The sequence below is a fragment of the Phalacrocorax carbo genome, chromosome 23 (genome assembly GCF_963921805.1).
Source record: "Phalacrocorax carbo chromosome 23, bPhaCar2.1, whole genome shotgun sequence".
Classification (NCBI taxonomy): Eukaryota; Metazoa; Chordata; class Aves; order Suliformes; family Phalacrocoracidae; genus Phalacrocorax; species Phalacrocorax carbo.
Genome location: NC_087535.1, coordinates 5871038 through 5887653, shown reverse-complemented (window position 1 = coordinate 5887653; position 16616 = coordinate 5871038). Strand labels below are relative to the sequence as shown.

At 49.8% G+C, this 16616-nt stretch overlaps 1 protein-coding gene across 1 annotated transcript; it reads left to right on the top strand.

Annotated features, from left to right (window-relative positions):
• Positions 1–977: 977 nt before the first annotated feature.
• PIGR (polymeric immunoglobulin receptor) lies at positions 978–16323 on the top strand. The gene is made up of 11 exons (XM_064471721.1): positions 978–1266; positions 9083–9178; positions 9432–9764; positions 10444–10773; positions 11368–11691; positions 12128–12442; positions 13290–13479; positions 14011–14129; positions 14456–14581; positions 14734–14792; positions 15714–16323. The coding sequence occupies exons 2-11, from the start codon at positions 9097–9099 to the stop codon at positions 15846–15848; spliced, it is 2013 nt and encodes a 670-aa protein (XP_064327791.1). The 5' UTR covers positions 978–1266; positions 9083–9096; the 3' UTR covers positions 15849–16323.
• The last annotated feature ends 293 nt before the right edge of the window (positions 16324–16616 follow it).

Here is a 16616-nt window from a genome sequence, read left to right as displayed (position 1 = left end):
GACCCCCTAGTTAGAATAAACTACAGCTTTTTCATCCTTAGTACAAGGTAAAGCAGGTTAATGATTCATCCCACATAATGCAAATACTTCTAAACTTCATTAATTTTACTTTCTCATATGGTTACATTTCTGGCAACCCCACACCTCACAGGAAATTTTAATCCAGGCCCCCAACAAGCCGACAGCAGGAGAGCAAAGAAAAGAGGCTGAAGATGGCAGCAAAGCTCCTGTTAATTATTTGTCATTTTAAAGAGCTCACGGTGTTCTTGGCCTGCACAGACAAGGCCAACCCTTGCCCACCCAGACTCCTGCCCTTCAGTGAGGCTGGGGGGAGGCAGAGGGGCTGGAGAGGGCAGGGAAGAGAGACAGACCTGCTCTCCCAGGACAGCCAGCCAGCCAGGGCTGCTTAGGGACACTGGTTTCCAAAAATATGTGCAACAGCTGAAATAAAAGCCCCAACCTGGTTTTGTCCAGCTTTGCCCTACAAAGCTGTTCCACCACTGGCTGGGGGTGTCATAAGATCAGAAGCCAGGTCTGTCCTTGCAGCGAAGGGTTCTCCTGCCTGGGCCGATGGGAAACGTGGTCACGTCTCAAGGGCGATGTTGCAATGCCAACGAAGAGGAGGGGGCTGGCGGGAGCGGGGAGAAGACCCTTGTGTGCGCAGACTCAGACCCCATAAGGCTCCCTGGTGTCTTTGTGCCAGGTGTGGGAACCCATCTTCAGCCAGAGGAGTCACGGCTGCCCCAGCTATGTGGGCCCTGACCCAGCAGAGAGCTGTCTCGCAGGTACCCCGCTCCCAGCAGAGCATGGGAGCTTCAATGGGCCTGATCCCCAGGCAGCCACCAGGCTCCTTCCTAAAGGAGGCAGAGGTGCCCGGGACCACGTCTGGGAGCCCACCCTTGGGGTGGCTGTTGTGCAACGGCAACGTGTAATCAGGAGGTAAATAACAGCGTGCGCCCTCAGAGTGACAGCAGAGCTGGGACAGGTGCTGGCTTCCCTGCTCTCACGTGGGGTGGTGCTCACCTGCCAGAGTTTTTTGGATGCTATTCCTTTAAGGCACAACAGGTGGAAATGCAGGGCTAGAGGTACAAGGAGTATTTAAAACGGCCTGGCACTGCCAGAGCCCAGTGTCCAGCTGCGGCAGGGAGGCAGGACACTCGCGGGAGGTCCGGGGGGTCGGCCACCGAGACACCAGCAGATCTAGGAGCAGTCGGTCTAAAAGAAAAAGCAAGCGGTACCGAATAGCCTGCAGAAGTAACTAGGAGTGTAAGTAATGCTGCTTTGTTGCCTTTCTGAAATGCAAAAATATTTTGTACTGCCTCTTTGAGATGGGGAAGGAGAAGAATACAAGTCCTGGGACACTTTTAAGGGCTCTTCCTTACACACGTGCGAAGGGAAGCAGCAGTTCTGAAACAGCAACGAATAGGTGTGCAGGGCTTGCTGGTGGGGAGGCTCATTCCTTCTGAAAGAAGGTCAGAAGCGTAGGATCAGGCTTATGATATTTATGTTTTCTTGTCTGCAGTAGATTTTTAATCTTTCCTTTCTGGAAGAAGGGTTAATTATCGTTACAATATTTGCATTAAGTTTTAACTCGGAGAATAACAAATATTAACAAATATTACTGTAGTAATCTGAACTCTTGCAAATCAGTCTATGGTCATTACAGTCTTTTGAATCACAATACGGGGATAATCATAGGGATGCAGATTCTGAAATTTAAGAAAGGAATTGTTATGGTTATGTCCTAAATGAGCTCTGAAGGGCTATCGAGTTTGTACAGTTAAAAGGAAGATAAATAGATACTGAAGCCTAAGTGACTGGGATGTTTCAGCTTTAGGACACCACGTACAAGAGGAAGCTGGCAGGCTCCTTTCACATTTACACCCACAGCAAAGGGGTGCATTTCTGCACAGCTGAATTCTTATTCTGCAAAGGAAACATTCCTATAGCGCTTTTAATATATTTCATCTGAAGTACAAAGAAATACCACCTCCTAATAGCAATTGTGCTGCTGCCAGTGATACGTGCACTGCCGCCATCCATCCATCCGTCCGTCCGTCCATCCATCAGCTGCCAGGGTACAGACCTTGGCAGCCCAGGAAGTGCTTTTGGATTACAGCACGTTCCTACTCCCTGCGATACAAGTAGTATTGAGCTAGAATAATAGTTTAAGTGTTCAAGTCGGTTTCACTTTCTAGCCCAAGACAAAAACCAAAAAGTTAGACACAAATAAACCATGATACACTTATCTGAGAAAGAACGAGTCGGTGTATGGGATATCTAACACCTTAAAGGAACATAAAGCGAGGTCAAAGTTTGGGTATGCTGTCTCTAACAGCTTAAAGGAACATAAAATTAGATAAGCAGCATGATCTCCGCAGGAATTTCAGTCACTGCCATGACAGTTGTCTGGTTATTCTTTTTCATTTGTTTTCCAGGATATTGCTCATGTAGGACAGTGTTTAACTGGCACTTAGAAACGTTCTTAGCTGGGAGGGTCACGAGTACTGCAGAAATTCCTAAAACCTGCCATTTTCTTTGTAAACCCTGGTAATCTTCAATACCATCTGCCTAGCTGTTTCTGTTCACTGCATCACAAAATTAGCACCTTCGATTTATCCTTTTCATATTGTAAAGGAGCCATCGGTTTGGAACGTGAAATATTTAGCTTCTGTATGTGTTTAGGTCAACTCGATCTTTTATGTTAAAGTTGATTGCTCATTCATAACTCCATGGAAACCGAGTAGATTGGTGGCTTTCCCCCTCAGCAAATAAAACCCACGGTAAGGCTATCTACGCACTGATCTTGATGGGCACTGTAAAGACACAGATAGCCCCGGTCCTGTGCAGCAAGAAGTATTTTGCCAGGCCCTTCTAGGCACACAAGTCTTCAGCACCTCCATAAATCACGCCTAACACATGCGCCAGGGCTCCTCCTCACATTATAACCCCTGATGCTTCTGCTCAGCGCTGCCTGTGCCTACAAGGGTTTGCATCTTTGCAGGTACTCATGGCGTTAGCGGGTCCTGCTTTAAAAGGATTTGGTGGCTGGGGGGTAATATGTTATTATTTCTTAAATATTTGAATAACAGTAAGCATTCTATAAAACAGAAGGACTCCTAGGCTGGAATTACAAATGTGGCAACTAACTCTTCATGTTTCATTGATCCCATAACAATGACCAGTGTCAAGGACATGCCAAGAGCAACAGTTAATAGCTAATGGATTGGACTGTGCTGAACCCTGGCAAGCTGCATTAGGAGCGTACAGGTTTCTCTGAGCTCAACCTTGCAGCTGAGTCAGCAGAATTTGGGAACTGAACTCTGGTGTTTCATACCCAGCAAGAAGAGCCGCTTGCTTGGGTTTGCATAACTCAGGGGTCAGGTCCTGATCTCTTCCAAATCATTATAAGTCTGAAGATATTCCTCCCAAGGACTGATAGAGCCACAAAAGCACCATAGAATCCCAAAAGAGGTCTTGTAACGCATGCTATTTGGAAGGGCTCGCCTGGTCTGAGAGCACTTTCTGCTGGAAACCCGAAAGCACTATTTCAAAATTTAGGTATAGGGTAGTGCTAGAGAGGAAGATGATGTTTCCAACCCAGGCCAATCCCGCAGTGCTTTCAGTGCTGGGGGATCCAGGGAAGCATCCACATGCAGTAGACTGGGAAACCCAGCCCAGGCAGGTCTCAGAGCACAGCTACGCCAGACCAAGCTCCCACTGCCCTGCAAAAAGGCCATGAACCACTTTCCATGGACAGAGACACTTAAAGACACATCCATATAAGCAAGGGAGGCTGACTGTGGGGTTTGAGGGGGCCTAACTTCCCCGGAGCTTTAAAAACAGCATTAAAATCTTTGCCACTCAGTGGAGGCATAACACAGTGAGGATTAAGAGCACGGCAACGTACCGAATCAACACAGATGATTCTCAGAACAGATTCATTCTCAAGATGATACTGAGACAACAAAAACATTTAGCTGTCCTGAGTTAGAAAGCAAGAAAAAAAAGTCATTATGTTGTAAAGGACCTTGTGATTTCACTTCTGAAGCCGCATTGCGGCACGTCCGTGTCTCGCTCAGCCCTAACCAGCAAAGCCCCTTCAGCGCAAGCTCTAACGCACTTAGGCGGTAGGAGGAAACACAACAAAATCAGTCACGGAAACACATTACAAGATGCAGTGAGGTTTTACCTGTTGTTATGGTAGAGGTACATAGTTGGGTTTTAAGGCCTGAAAACTTCCCAGGTTTCTCATGCACTCACACACCTGCACAGTTGCCCTCGGTGGGCGTTTCAGCAGCCCTTACCAAGCTCATGGTCACGAACACGGCAACTCAAGCCGAGCATGGAGATGGGCAGCTGAATATTAATGCCATTTACCCAGTAACGGCTATATCTTCTGTCTTAAAGCATATTACAACTAAATATTTTGATTTGTTAGTATTAATCTTGCTAACAGTTAGCCTATCCCGTTCTGTACAATTTAATTCATTGAAATCCCTGTTGCATTATACACACAGACACACCAGCACACTGCAGCCAGAGAGCATGCAGCCACCCCTGCCTGGCAGGGCGTCCCAGACGAGAGAACCCCATCGCCCTGATCTTGGTGTCCAGAGGCCTGGGTTAAGAGTGGAAAGGTCACGCACCAACGTGCAAACTCCCATCTGCTGAGTTCAGCTGTAATACTGGTTTTGTGCTCTAAACCTTCAAAACCTGTTACGTTGGGACAGGGAAGAGAAGGAAGCCGGCAGTTTTGGTGATGCAAAATGAAAGTAAATTCACAAAACCAAGATTTATTAAAAAGGAAAACCAAAGGAAAAGGAGTACAGCTGCAGCCCACAGCTGGTAATAATCCAGAGAGGACCACTGTTGTGAGAGGGAATTAGGGACTTACGCCGGGAGGGGACACGGCCCTTTGGCTGCAAGAGGGTCTTTGCAAATGCCAGACATGCATATTCGTGCAGCTGAAAGCTTTCCCCATGGCTTCTTCCCTTCTGGTGCTACGAGGGGAGCGGGGGAGAAGTAGTACAAGCTTTTAATCCCCCCACTGCTCCCGCCACTTGACCTCTCAATGGTTTAAACTAACCACAGAGAGAGCCTGGCGGTCTACAGAGACTGGCCCAGCCGTGCAGGTGAGCTGAAGCCCGAAATGCCGACGGAGGCGGCTGCCCCAGAGCGCTGCCAGCCCGGCACTTCCCACCCACAGCTTCTTTGCCTGCTGCACAGCACCCTCTCGGAGACACTTTCCCAGTGGGAATAATTGGGTTCCCTCCCTGCTGTCCCTCCTGAGCAGTCCATTGCATTGCCTTGCAGACAGCTTCTCACTAGGTTTTTAATGCATTGGGTTTAAGACAGCAGTGTCTTTGCCTGCTTGCACATACGCAGCACAAATCACGCGTCCTGATTTCTCTCTGCCCATGAGCCTCCGCGATCCCTCCTGCCCGGCAGCTCTGGTGCAGGCAGGAGCTCCGATGGGCAGCAAAGCGGGCTGCAGGCACCCATCCGCATCAGCTACCCAGCAGGGTCCTGGCGACCCGTCCTGCTGCGGTGTGCTAGGACCGGGTTTTCCCTGCGGGACAGGTTTCCAGTGTCCATCAGTCCTTGGGGACACCATGGTCTCACGCACCCAGTCCCTCCTGCTCCAAGAGCGGTCAGAAATGCAGCGCAGGCACCCGGACACGCAGGTCAGAGCCTGCGAGAGGAGGAAGCAGGAGCTGTGGGCACAAGAGGAGGGGAACCCAACACGGCAACCATGTCCAAGCCAGCCACGTCGCACGGCTCCCAGGCAAAGCCAGAGGAGGATGGCCAGCTGTCTGTAAAGTCAGTGCAACTGTTCCCGTACGGGGTGGCCAAACCCGGCTTCTGCGGGGAGGTTTTGGGAGCAGCGCACAAGCCTCATGCTTCATGCCAGCCACCAGACCCGCACTGGGACTTCGGGAAACCCCTCAGGACCAGTCCTGGCATCACTGTCTAGGGCAGAGTTTTGCACCTTTCTCAGAAGCGGTTGGTGCTGCCAGATACAGAGGGCACGTACCCGCAGGGTGTGCGCCTCTATACGAAGCCCAAAATGAAGCCTTGTCTCCACTGCCAGGTTCAGGAAAGATTTCGCCAACACATAACAAAGGAGCACTATTTTCCCCTTTCTCTACTCCTGGAAAGTTAGGCTAGACTGGTGAGAAGCCACAGGAGTACAGGCTGGGCACAGGCACTTCACCCTTTCCAGCCCTGGGGCTTCTGCAGGCACCGACCCTGGGCATGCAGCAGGATGAGAGCACTGCAGATCTACCAACATGCTTATCATAAGCTTGGTTCCCAGCTGCTCTGGAGATAGCATACCTGGCATTTCCCTCTGGTTTCAAGCCTCTTGGCTCTTCTATAGCCCCCTGCAAACCTTTGCTGTCCCATTCCCTCTCTCCTTTCAACTCCCCCTCCATCTGCAGAAGCATTAATATAAATCACTCGCACAGCCACTTACTTGCACTCCCTTTCATAAGAGCTCAGCAGCCTTTTCTCTTCCCTGAAGCTCTGAAGTTTAAACCTTATGCTCTGACTAGAGACAGCAAATCCAGCAGGGGATGTTCTTTGAAAGTAGGAACTAGAGCTCTTTTACCAACAGCTTGGTGAAGTTCTCCTGCAGCATCTTGAACAGCGCTTGCTTGTTGCAGAGTGACCAGCAAAGCTCATTTGCACCATTTCTCTGGGCTAGGAAGTGTCATTCTCGGAGTGCAACACGGCGCCAGCAGCCGGGAGGGGGTTTCCAGCCGTCCAGCTCAGTGGATTAGCATGGAAATACATCACAGAATTTTACGTAAACAGTGGCTGTGCTTGCTCGGACTTGCTATACATGGGAGTTTTCTCCATTTATTCAGTGAGTGGGGGAAGGTTTTAACAGCATCTGAGAAAACAGGACTAGAGGCAACTCAGAGCTGCAGAAGTCGCAGGCGTTGGCCATGCAAGTGCACGGGAACCGCTGTTCTTGTGTAGGCACAAATGAACATGTGTGTCCTCAGAGACAGAGATGCAAAAACTCTTTCCTGCTCTAACATGCATATGGAGACCCCGGTGCCAGCACTCCCGCACACATCTTCCTGGACACAGCTATATCTTTGTTTCCAAAAAAAAGAAAAGGCCTTGATGATCCTTCCCTACCTGACAAAGCAATGGTGTCGGTAACCCTGAAGCAGCCGGTTGCTTTGGGAAGGAATTAGACTGAGAGATGATTCAAATTTTGCCAAAAAGGGGAAAGCTGAGCTGGCATCCTGCTTGCACTGCGGAGCGAGGGGCGGCGGGTAGGGAGGCGACCATCAGCTGGAGGAACTCCTGTTAGCAAGGGGCAAATATCAAGGCCCTTTTTGTGCCATATTGTTTGCTTTCTGCAGAATGTGGTGTTTGTCTTGCTGGCTACTTCTGTGATATGTATGAAAGAGCATTTTTCATGCTCAGTGAGTTAATTATTAGCCATGGACAAATGGCCATTGAGCAATTAGAAATCACAATACAAGGAAGAAGGCACAACAGAACGCCTTTCATCTTAACACGGAAATAAAAACCTTTTTCTTCTACCAGGAATTACCCTTAATAAAATTGTGTCACTTGACACCCTGAAATCAAATTCCTCTGAATGTTTATAAAGGCTTTCCTTGGCACCTATCATCTTCTTTAGAACTTCGAGTGCACAGGTCTATCAACAGCCGTGCTCAGGAAACGCACATTCCCACCAGCGCACATCCAGCATCCAACAGCACACTCAGTTCAGGCCAAAGAAAACAGTTTAGTGAATTAAAAGCTTTGGTCACCTCTGAGCCATCACTCAGTCCAAAGCAAGCGGAAGGTCAGAAATATTAATCCCGAAGACTATGGACACATTTCAAGAGACACACGGTTTGGTCTGACGCTCCCCAACAGCCATAATTTCGATTCCTGGCCAAGGGTGAATTTTGGTGCAGGAGGTTTGTTGGATGTACAGGTGGGACAGCACTTTGTTGGTTTAAGTCTGATTCTTGGAGGGGCACGGGGTAAATTCCTGCATCTCACTAACGTTACCAGCAGCTGAAGGAAAAAAAAAAGTAGAGTTGAAAACTTTACCCTTTTTCTTTTTTGTTGTCCTCAAAGAGATTGGGGAAACAAAGAGCAGTAATTAAATACAGGCTTCAGACGGGAACTCTGCTTTATGTTAAAGAAGAAATTTGGACATGAGGAAGAAATTTTCACAGTGAGGGTGGTTAGACACTGCCACAGGTTGCCCAGAGAAGCTGTAGATGCCCCACATCAGTGCAAGTGCTCATGGTCAGATTGGACGCGGCTTTGAGCAACACGACTTAGTGAAAGGTGTCCCTGCCGTGGCAGGGGGCTGGACTAGAGCATCCTCAAGGGTCCTTTCCAAACCAAACCATCCTGTGATTCTGTGAAAAGAGGTTTTCCTAAGGAGTGCTTTTGGCATTCAGGCTCACAAGTGAACAGCATTGAAAGAAAATATGAGCCCAGCTATTAAATTATTAGAAGCAGCATTATCTCCTGGCAAGGGTCAAGCCAGCAGTTGAGCTCTGGGTTGCCACCTGACTCTCTCGCCTGCCAGGGCTCAGTGGCTTTTGGACCATTTTTGGACTTCAGCCTTGTGATGGGCTGTTCTGATTTACAAGTGTAAAACCAGATACAATTCCTGATTTTGAATCAATTCTCTTCTGATATGGCCAAAAATCGCTTTTTATGCTGCGCACACCGCTGCTATTGCCTGTGTGTGGGACACTGTCCCTGGGGCACTCTGCTCCGACGGACACATTGCTGGCTTGCAGGCATTGCATTAACCGAGTTTGTCGTAAGAACAACTCCTCATTTACAGAACGGAAGATTGGGGTGTTGGGGTGAGACCCACAGGCAGTCACGATGCCGTGCAGCAACACAGGCACAAACAAGGTTATCAGCTCCCTCTTTCTCATTCAAAAGCGATTAAATGCTGTATTTCTCTCTAGTTCAAATAGCCACAACCGTCGTATCCTCCAGGCATGAGGATTATTAGATTACTTGATCTGTTAATCATCTTGCAAATGTGATTATTCACCAACCTCTGCGCCTTTTCCAGGGAATGCAAGAAAAATGACTTTACTAGCGCTCATCTTCCTGCTCACCTTCCTCCCAGCTGACTCTGCAAGCAGCAGATACCTTCCCAAGGCAGCAAGTAAGTGTAACCTGTCTGGGGCACAGGTCTTGTGGGTGACCTAAGACCGCAGGCGGCATTACTGAGTGGGGAGGAGGGTTCAGAGAGTGTCGCTACCCCATCAGCGCCCGTCACTGCCATGGGACCTTTCGGACCACACGATGCCGCACAGCCCTGGGTCCGAGCTTGTCCCGGTACACCCAACCTGCTCTTTAGTCCCACCAGGTTGTGTAGCACAGTTGACATTTACAGCCAACGTGTTTTCCTCTTGCAGTCTCAAGCCCTGTGTTCGGACCACGGCAGGTATACGGGCTGCTCAACGGGTCAGTTACCGTGAAATGTTTCTACCCTCCCACCCCGGTGAACAGACACGACAGAAAGTATTGGTGCAAGGAATCGGCCACGGCCTGCATGACCGTCGTGTCCACCAACGGCTACACTGCTCCAGGCTACCAAGGCAGGGCCTCCATCGTTGACTATCCACAGGCAGAAAACTTCCAGATTAACCTCTCCGAGCTTACAATGGCAGACGCAGGCACCTACCAGTGCGGCGTTGGCATCAACGGCAGAGGGCTCTCCCACAAAGTCAGTCTGGACGTTTCTAAAGGTAATTCCAGTCTTGGGGCTCCTTCAAGTATCGTTTTCTTTTACCTTTTCCACCCTTTTTAGTAAGGCTCAACGGATAGTCTGTCGAGTATCTAAGAGCTCAAGATGCTCCATGCTTTCAGGAAACAGCAGTATTCTTTTTCCCCCTGTGCTCTTACAGAATGAATTTTTTGACCAAAACCATGGCATTAAATCAGATTAAATTAACCTTAAGATCACATACATTGCTTAGAACCTGCTGACCTCTCTCAGCCACTAAAATTTAAGGAGATTCAGTCAGAGGGCAGAGCTGCCAGTCACTTGATGCACCCTCCAACCCACGGATGAGGCCGTGCGAGCCACACCTGTGCACAAGCCCGCGAGACCGTGGTGTGCAGGACGGCACCGCGCTGCTGGGCAAGGCCCAGGATGCAGAGCACGGTGCAAACTCATGGCAAAAAGGCTCTGGGAGAAGCCCCACCACAGAGCTGGCATTGATACAGCACAGAGACCTCAGTCCCGAAATGTGCGACAGGCACGGGACACAGCTGGGCAGATCATGCTTTATCCAGGAGCGGCACAGGATCGTATAATATAACAAAGTAGAGAGAAACCCTATGCTAAAAAAAAAAAGCCATCAGAGGTATCGGGGAGTTGCCGTTACCTCCAGATGACACTGACCAGTGTCTCTCTATGCACAGGTCCACACATACCCGAGGGAGCCGAGCTCTTCTACGTGAAATTGCACAGTTCTTTGACCATGACCTGCAGCTTTGGGGAGGATTCTGTGAGCATGAGGAAGTTCTTGTGCAAGCTGGAGAAGAACAGCTGCTATAACATCATCGATAGTTATGGGAATGTTGATGAGGCTTACACAGGGCGAGCTCTGCTGAGCAATGAGGAGGCTCCAGGCTCATTCAGCATCATGATAACGCAGATAGGCTGGGAAGACTCAGGCTTGTACCTGTGCGGGGTCGGCGTCTATGGGGAGAAAGGAGAAACGAAGGAACTGGATGTGCATGTCTATGAGGGTAAGCTATTCCCAGCGGGTTTTTTCCCCCTTCATCTTTGCTTCCCTTTAGAAGCACCACTAGCAGCCTCCCTTGATTTAACAGGAACTTCAGTTTCCCTTTGTAGAGTGCTATCCTATCCTCTTGCCTAGTGCTTCTTTCTAGTCATTTAATCACCTGTAAGGTACTAAACCATCACTAATAAAGCTTGTATCAAGACTTCCCCAGTGTGGCTAGCCCAAAATTCCAGAAGGCAAATTCTGCCTACTAGTCTGAGACAAGCAAACTCTCTTTTCAAGTCTTAATTCCTTAAATCTCAAAATGGCAGATGCAGAAAGAAGTCCTGCCCTTCCCCTAGCAAAGGGAGCAAAACTTTGACATGTGGGTACACAAAGACAACCACCACCTTGTGAATCTGGGAAAAAGAAAGGCCTGACAGACCCTTTAGGGGGGCAGTGGCAGGACAGACTCCTACTGTCTGTACCCCTGAGCGTTGCCTAGCCTCGCTTTAGCCAGAACAGCTTCGTCTGGTCTGATAATATTTATTCTCCTGGGGGAGTGCCACATGGGCAAGAGTTAGACATGTACCGCTGATCATTTCATTTTTGTCTCCAGAGACAAGTGTTCCTCAAGGAAAGCCTGTAATATTTGGAATAAAAGGAAGTTCAGCAACTTTTGAATGCCACTATGAGGGTCTAAAAACGCCGTCAGTGAAGTACTGGTGCAAGTGGAGACAGCAGGGATGTGCTCGGATCATAGACACCTCCGGGTATGTGTCGGAACTTTATGAAGGAAGAGTGGCCATGTACGACAGTCCAGATAACAAGACGATCACCATCATCCTGAACCAGCTGAAGGACAGCGACAAAGGCTATTACTGGTGCATGACAGACGAGGCGAAGGAGCAGCAATCATCAACGGAGCTGAAGATCACAGACGGTACGAACTCCACGTTGGCAGTTCTCTGCCTGCTCAGTAGGTACAAAACAACCCCATAAGCACCCCAAAGGAGCGGATCTGGTGTTTTGGGAAGAGATGAGAGGTCCAACTCTGAATTTTTATCTCATAAGGCAGAACACTGTGCCAATCCCCCTGCACCTCGGTAGCTTTAAAATAGAAACACAAGGTTTCAGTTTTATGGGAAAGTGTTCACAAAAGTTTCTCATGCATTTCTTAAGCCTTATAAAAACCTCCTCAGCTTTCACACAAAGATGCATATACAGCATCCTTAACGTTAATTTAGCAACATAAGGAGCACTTTCCCTCAAAGATAAACCCCTGGCTCACCATCTGTAGCAGCACCGCTCCCTGTTGACTACCAGTCCCACCACCGAAACCACTAACATCAGCCTTGATGTTCTGTTTGTCCTTGAAGGAGAACCTGGGCTGAATGGAAAGAAGAACGTGGAGGCGCAAGTGGGTTCACGGGTTGATTTAACTTGCTCTTATTCATGCAAGTACTACTCTTACCAGAAGTACTGGTGCAAGTGGCAGGGCACCACCTGCACCCCCATGCCTGCTTCCGACCAAAGGCAGCCGGGGCCAGATGTTACCTGTGTCACCGACAACAAGACGGTTATCCTAAGCTTTGACTCGGTGGCAAAGACAGACCAAGGGTGGTACTGGTGTGGAGTGAAGCGCAACGGCATCTTTGGAGAAACCATGGCAGTCTACCTGCAGGTGACCGAAGGTGAGCTCCCAGGCAAAGGCAGGCAGGGGCTTTCCTGCTCCACGGGGCTGTGAATCACGCTGCCTTCTGCTGAGAGAAAAGTCCTCTCCACATCCACTAGGTTGCAGCACCTCAAAACAGAAGTGCTCTCATCCAGGCAGCCTCCCAGACTAGGTGCCAAGATCATCTTGATGTTGTGCCACCCATCATAGTTGTTTTCATCCACTCACTGGTTTCTGCTTCCTGGTCATAAAAAACCCACCAGTCTAAAAATCCCTTCCTTCCACACTATTTTTACTTTTTAACCCTGCCCTTACTAATTATTGCTATTACAATTTGTAGCATCACTTAGTTTAAGCCACATCTGACACCCGTCAGGTGAAGGCATGTAGTTCATCTTGCTCCAGGGAGCCTCAGCTTTGGTGCACTATCTTATTTTTCTTGGAAAGGAATATTGTTAGAAGCAGAGCAGAGAAAAAGTATAGCACTAAATATCCCACATGCAACCATCCTAAGTGGATGACGGTCAAAGTGAAAACAGGGAGAAACAGCCTCATTTTGCTGGCTTTGGTGGGCAAAAAGCTAGAAATAAAGGCAAACCAAATATTCAAAATTTGTTCTGGAGATACTAGAGGCAGAACTTAGAAAGGCAAGACTTCTCAAAAGCATACAGGCAGGGAGAGCCTACTTGAGATATTTGCAAAAATATTAGTTGAAATGAGATTATTTCAGATCTCTCAACCCTGTTTTAAAGATTCTTTCAAGTACAGCCAAAACCCACCGCAGCTCCACGTGCACCAAATACACCCAGCGAGTTTGTGCGTCACCATCTCTGCTGCTCACGCGACTAACTGCCCTTCTTCCCTAGGAAACGCAGTAAGCGGTGCCGACCGCAGCCTAGAGCTCTTCAATGTTGATGACCCCAGCCGCGCCGAGCCCCCCAGCCGCGCCGAGCCCCCCAGCCGCGCCGAGCCCCCCAGCCGCGCCGAGCCCGGCTTGAATCCCCAAGGAAGAGCCGACAGTGGTGCTGAGGTGCAAAACTCAGCTGCCTCAGAAAGGTGAGTTCTCTCCAAGCCTCTGCGATTTATTATTTTTGTATCAACCCGTTGCTGGTGCTGTGCTTGCACGCAGTGTGGGTGGTATAGCAACAACACAAAATTCTTGTCCCCAAAGAGCTTAGCTCAAAACGTCAAAGGAAAAGAAGCAAAAAAGTTACAGCAAAAGGCAAGATACCTTGAAATTAATCTCTAGCTCAAGAAAATACAGTCCAAGAAGGGAATAATTAGAGATTCCAGATACAGAAAAGCTAATTGAAAATACTTCTGTCAAGATTAGAGAGCTTTCCTTCGCACGTTTATAACCAAGCTGCTGATGTAGCTGGTCTGGCACAACCTCTGGCCTACCTTTTCATTTGTTGCGCCGCGATGTGCTGGGATCCAGCTCACTAACTGAGCTGCATCACGCTCACCCAGATTTACCATCCCATAAAGATGTCAGACTGCTGGATATTCACATACTTTACTCAGTCTTGAATAATTAAAGAAAAAAGTCTATTTCACAGTTCAGTGATATCTTTCCCTCCATTCCAGCTCTGATCAAAGCCATGGCCCCAACGCAACCGTTCTAACCCTGAGCCTTCTCGGTGCCGTGCTCCTGATCCTCGTGACAGCTTTTGCCATTTTTAAATACAGGCAGCTGAAGAGATCTGGTGAGTCCCTGCCTTTTCTAGTCGCTCAAGAAACGTCAGCAATATTAAGGTGAAGGCGATGCCTTGTGCACGCTGCCATCTCTGCTGGGCTGAGCTGCTCCCCTGGCACCCCCTCATGCAAAGGGCGAGCAAAGGGCCCTGCTTCTCCCACTGACCCCACCACACAGCTCCATCCCCTGCATACAGGGTGCCCGGGCTGAGACCGGGACCACCCCTGCACGGGCTTTGCGTTGCACGGCGTCTTCTAGCACAGAGGCATTTCAGATGCCAGATGCTTGCACCGACCGAGCAAGCATGCAGGGTACTTGTCTCTTCCCTCTTAACAGACCTGGTGTCCGTCGGGAGCTACAGGACAAACATCAGCATGTCAGACTTTGAAAGCGTGAAGGAGTACAGCGCGAGCAATAACGCCTGCGTGAAAGAGAGCCAGGAGACTCAGATAGGAGGGGACGGTAGGTCACTGACTGGTGGCCTTGCTCACCAGCCCCAGCCCCGGGGCGGGGGGTCCCAGGGAGGCCTTTGCAGAAGGACCCTACAAAATCCACAGAAATACCTGCCCACCGACAGCCCCCACACCCTAACGCCTCCCTTTCTCTCCCTGCAGAGTTCATCACCACCGAGGTCACCCCAGAAAGTGCTGCTGAGACAAAGAAGGCAAAAAGGGTAAGAGGAAGCAGAGAGAGCCCACTGACCTGGGAGGCAGCAGCCCAGCCCTCCAGCCTCTTGCCGAAGGAGCTGCCTCCTCCCAGGGGCTCCATTTATACCCAGGTGCTCTCCATCTTACTTGGATCCAGGCACCTGCTGCAGATCAGCCTCTGGGGGGGGGGGCCCTTAACCCTTTTATGGGAGGACCTTAACCCTTTCCTGACCCCACGTTTTAGCAGAGACAATAATACAGTACGCCAAGTCAGCCCCAGGTAGCATAAGGAAGGTTGGGTTTGGGTTGTTCCCATAAATATGAAATACTGGGATAAGAAGATGACCAGAGGCCGGAGCACATCCCACCTCCCAGCCTTCCCCCAACGCTGTGTTCCCACGCCATTTGGGGCTGGGGGGTGGGGTGTAGACAGTGAAGTCTCTGCCATCACAAGGGCTGTGACTTGTTCTTGTGGCTCTGGCAAGCCCCTGCCTCCCCCCGCCTCCTGTCCCCATGGGTAAGATCATGGCCAAATGGCACCACACAGAAGTAGCCGAAGGTGCCAGATGCAAGCCCTTCATTTTAGAAGTCCCTAGCCAAAGGTGACACATAGGTGTTGTAAATGCCAGGAGCTAAACCAGAACGATAAAGGAAACTCAGGAAACCAGTAAAACCCAGCAGCTTTAGGACAGGTGAGCGGGATGCTGACATGCAGGGACAGGCACGCTGCAGAGTCCCAAACCTGCAAATATTTGGGGTCTTCCTGCGGCTGAGCAAAGGCCTGATGCTCTTGCATCAGCACCGGCGTGACCCACCAGGTCGTCTCGCTCATCCAGTCTGCCCGAGTCGTCCCGAGAAGCTCACAGCCCTGTAGCGCTGCCCCTTCCACTGCCACGTGCTGCTGTCCGTGCCCGGCCACCTAACGGTGTCCTCCTGTCCTTCCCCAGAGCTCCAAGGAGGATGCTGACCTCGCCTACTCCGCCTTCCTCCTCACCTCCAACACCATCGCGCAGGGCGGCGCTGGTGGGGACAGCTGTGCCCCCCCTGAACTGGGAGAGCCAGATCTGAAGGCGAGAGACTGAGGAGATGGCAACAACTGGGACTGGCTCTACCTTGAGGATCGGAGCAAGACATCAGCAAGCAGCACTGTTTATCGCTACCACAATTTGCTATTGCTTGACCTTTTTTTTTGCTTAAATTCAGCTTCAAGCAGCGATTTAGGAGGAATCGTGTGATGTCAAACGGGGTGGCTGGGCTGGAGGTGCAGGTCTGAGCGAGCAGGTCGGACTGGAAAACAGCAGGAGCTCGAGTGGCTTAGCCCACTAACGGCCCCAGCCCCACCAGTGCCCTTCCAACACTGGGGGCTCTCAAAGGCCAGAAGGTGCATTTATTAAAAAATCTCATTTTCTTTTAAAGGCAGCTGGAAAACCCTCCAGAACAACTCATGCTTCTGATTCCTCAAAGCTTTCTCATCCAGAGGGCAGTACCTGCAGACCAGACACGGTCTGAAGTGTTTTTACGCACAAGCAATAAAGAATACCACTGGCTTTCAGCAGACCAGGGGGACTCGCAGTCCATGGGAGGGCACGGGGAGAGCACACCCAAAGAGGTGCAGTAAGGGTGCGTTTGGGGGGGGCTTTCTCCTCCTCTTGCTGCAGCACCGCAGCATCACATCTGGTGCTGCAAACGGCCCAGGACAGTAGAAGAAACCCACAGTTTACAGAGATAACCAGGAAATGTTTTGAGTAATCCCACGTGCATTCTCATCAACAGCAGGAACTGATCACAGAATGACACTCGTCAGTATGACAACCTACAGCAGCCTCTATAGCTGATTAGGTAATTAGCAC